At 41.6% G+C, this 3,276-nt stretch overlaps 1 protein-coding gene across 1 annotated transcript; it reads left to right on the top strand.

Moving 5' to 3' along the window:
- The first annotated feature begins 246 nt into the window (after positions 1-246).
- On the top strand, positions 247-2,596 carry LOC122049096 (chloride conductance regulatory protein ICln-like). Its single transcript, XM_042610564.1, has 3 exons — positions 247-413; positions 481-604; positions 2,279-2,596. The coding sequence occupies exons 1-3, from the start codon at positions 247-249 to the stop codon at positions 2,426-2,428; spliced, it is 441 nt and encodes a 146-aa protein (XP_042466498.1). The 3' UTR covers positions 2,429-2,596.
- The last annotated feature ends 680 nt before the right edge of the window (positions 2,597-3,276 follow it).

Genomic DNA, 3,276 nt, shown 5'->3' with positions numbered 1-3,276 from the left:
ATCGGAGCTCCTTGCTCGCTAATTTTGCTGCTCACGGTAGGATTCGGCGCTGCCTCCGGGTGTGTTATCGACTAATCGGTCGACATGGTGAGGGGGAAGACGCAGATGAGGAGGATAGAGAACCTGGCCAGACGGCAGGTGACCTTTTCTGAGCACCGGAGAGGCCTTCTGAAGAAGGCCTTTGAGCTCTCCGTGCTGGATTAAAAAGGGGCGTTGTGTCTTGGGAACCCTAAAGATACTCCCGCTATGGGTTTAGGGCTGCTGCACTTCGATGGTCGCGTCGTCGACGACGATGGACGACCCCTGCTGGAATCCGACGACGGCGAGGAGCTGATGCATGTTGAGCATGGCGTCGCCGTCGCCCTCGGTTCCTGGCCCATGGAGTCGCCTGGAACTCTCTACGTCACCTCAAGGTATCAGTGCCACGCTCACTCAGTTTCTTGCTTCTTGTCTTCTCTCAGATGTGAGTGGATCCTGTAGGAGGGTGATTTGGCTGAGCGACGCCGACAAAGGGAAAGGGTATGCGGTGGATTTCTTGTCATTGTCCCTCCACGCTGTGTCGAGGGACCCGGAGACCTACCCCTTTCCTTGCATCTATACTCAGGTTTAGCGCCACCGAAACAACCACCACGGTTCTTCCTTTTCTACAATCATCCAAATTAAAAGTAAAGAATCCTTTACCTCTCCCTCTCGGCACAGCTCGCATCTTGAAACTCCCTCTTCCTGATGGCGGTGGTCGCTGCTCCCTCTTCCGGTCTCTGACGAGGGGGATGTCTGCTCCTCCACATTACGCAGCAGTGAGAACCGCCTGAAAGACACGCCTTCCGTGCCATGTAAGTCGTTTTCTTTTGTTCCCGTCTTATTCCTCTCTGGAAACAAGCACGCGATCCAGATCCCCTTTCTTGCATCATAGAAACGTAGGAAAGTTGCTTCTGGTTCTGTCGTCTGATTTCTTTCCTAAAATAAGCAAAGTGATGCGGGTTCTCCTCTTTTTCCTCATTATAAATTGTTCTTTTTTTGCCGATGAACTTTTCGCCCTTTTGGTGATACTCGTAGTTGGAAGTTGTAGGAAGGATGAGCGTGCAATGTCTTCTGGCGCCATGAATAAGGCATGCATTTCTGGCGATCTTAGTTCCATTCCTAAATTTCCTCATATTGAGGTGTCTTCTTATGATCAATCCTCGTCCAGTCGATCAATTCGATGCTTCGAGCCAACCAGTCAATTGGAGGACAAACTAGAATGCGTGCACAGGCCTTACTTCTCTGCAATGTATCTATTTAGAAAAGCACCTCTCATGTTAAGCACGCCGATTGTGTAGATCGATCCACGCCATCGCTACGGTCACAATTTGCAATTCTATTATGATGTCTGGTTCAAGAACGAGAGCACGCAGCCATTCTTTTACTGGTAACTCTCAGAAGCATATATATACACTTCATTTTACCTATTGATTTCTCTATCCTAATCTCCTTTTTCTTGCTCGTATTCAGGTTGGATGTTGGTGATGGAAGAGAAATAAACCTGGAAAAATGCCCAAGAAGCAAGCTTCAAAATCAGTGCATTAAATATCTTGGACAGGTATGTGCCTTAAGCTCACTTAAGTCATAGGTACCGAGTGGAATTCATTATTCATGTTTGTTGCCATACGCAGAATGAGAGGGAAGCATATGAAGTCATTGTGAGAAATGGAAAGCTCATTTTTAAGAAAAGTGGGTTTCCTATCTGTACTACAGAGGGTTCCAAGTGGATCTTTGTTCTCAGCACCACGAGAGTGTTACTGCCCGCGAGGCTCTTCTTGACGAAGAATTTTGGGTGAGCTTAAACTTATGTTGCTGGATACAAGTTCCATTTAGCTGATGATTGATGCTTCTATTTGCTGTTTGTTTTCTGACAATTAGTTTTGTCCTATCTTGAACATTAGAAAGCTTTCTGTGTTTTTTTGGAGAATTCATTGTGGTGCTCGATAATGTGCTATTTTCCCTCACTGATTGGTAAACTTGAACTTTTGTTGCCTCTGACTTGAATTTTCTAAGCATGAATTAAGGGGCTACCGGTAAGCTGTTTCTTGGATAGCTACATGTTGGTGCTTGAGGTTGCCTATTTGAGTTGATGATTACTAGCTGAGAATGGTTCTTTATAGTAATAATGTCCTTAAGGATTTGAATTATTTGAGGGGCAAATTTGAATTACACCATTGAGGATAGTCAGATTGGCTGATGGCTCCTGTGCCATTTTTTGCTTTATTGTTTATGTACTGTTTGCTAGATTCTTCATCAGATTGAGATAGGCGACGAAGATGAAGAGTCTGAAAGCTCAGATTCAAAAAGTAATGATGATTTGGAATTGTCAAAAGTCACTGAAATGAGACTTCTTCCTTCAGATGCTGGAAAGTGTATCCTTGCTATCATGCATGCCTCATATTGTTAGTGCATTTTAACATTGTAATGGGTGTTTTGAAACTTCACAGGTTCTTTCTTGTTTTTACAGATGACAACACCAATATCAATTGAAGACGTTCGTAGAGAGGTCAAAATCCTCAAAGCCTTGTCCAACCATAATAATCTTGTCAAATTTTATGATGCATGTGAGGATGCACTTAACATCTACGTAGTCATGGAGTATGTCTTAATTAACTCTAGTTAGCTTAACAATGAGTAACAGCGTTTCTACATCTGATATTTGTTCCATGTCACAAGATAGAATTGATATATCCAAAACTTTTTGCATGTAGTATCCTACTAATATGCCTCTTTGCTTTCCACTTTGTATCCTGCACTAAGGAAATATGATAATAGTTTTCCATACAAATTTTAAAATGAACACTTCTAAGATGATTGGCAGCAATTTTTTTTAAAAAAAATTATGTAGTACTTCTGTTAATTTGGAACTCAACAATATGCTTTTCTCTTTTCCAGATTTTGTGAAGGTGAAGAATTATTAGAAAGAATTTTATCAAGGTAAAAAAGTGATTTTATTGGCCATAATTTATATCTATTTGATTATTTGAATTTGAAAATTAATAACTTTTGATTGCTTTTTTCCCCTTGTGTTCTCAAGAGGTGGAAGGTACTCAGAGGAGGATGCAAAAGCTATAGTTATTCAAATACTGAGTGTAATCGCCTTTTGTCATCTTCAAGGTGTTGTGCATCGTGATTTAAAGCCAAAGGTTTGTATCATAGAGAACTTTGATTCAATTTATGCAGACATGATATTACTTTAGATCTCTTATTTTACAGGAGCAACTTAGGGTATTCTGCTGTTCATTTCTTTTTCAA

The sequence above is a fragment of the Zingiber officinale genome, chromosome 2B (genome assembly GCF_018446385.1).
Source record: "Zingiber officinale cultivar Zhangliang chromosome 2B, Zo_v1.1, whole genome shotgun sequence".
NCBI lineage: Eukaryota > Viridiplantae > Streptophyta > Magnoliopsida > Zingiberales > Zingiberaceae > Zingiber > Zingiber officinale.
This window is presented reverse-complemented; position numbering and strand designations above follow the sequence as displayed.

Bases quoted from the DNA above. Each gene is read 5' to 3' on its own strand.
- LOC122049096 (XM_042610564.1), top strand. From the start codon at position 247: ATGGGTTTAGGGCTGCTGCACTTCGATGGTCGCGTCGTCGACGACGAT. The intron at 414-480 runs GTATCAGTGCCA...TGGATCCTGTAG, and splicing joins ACTCTCTACGTCACCTCAAG to GAGGGTGATTTGGCTGAGCG. The intron at 605-2,278 runs GTTTAGCGCCAC...ATTCTTCATCAG, and splicing joins TTCCTTGCATCTATACTCAG to ATTGAGATAGGCGACGAAGA.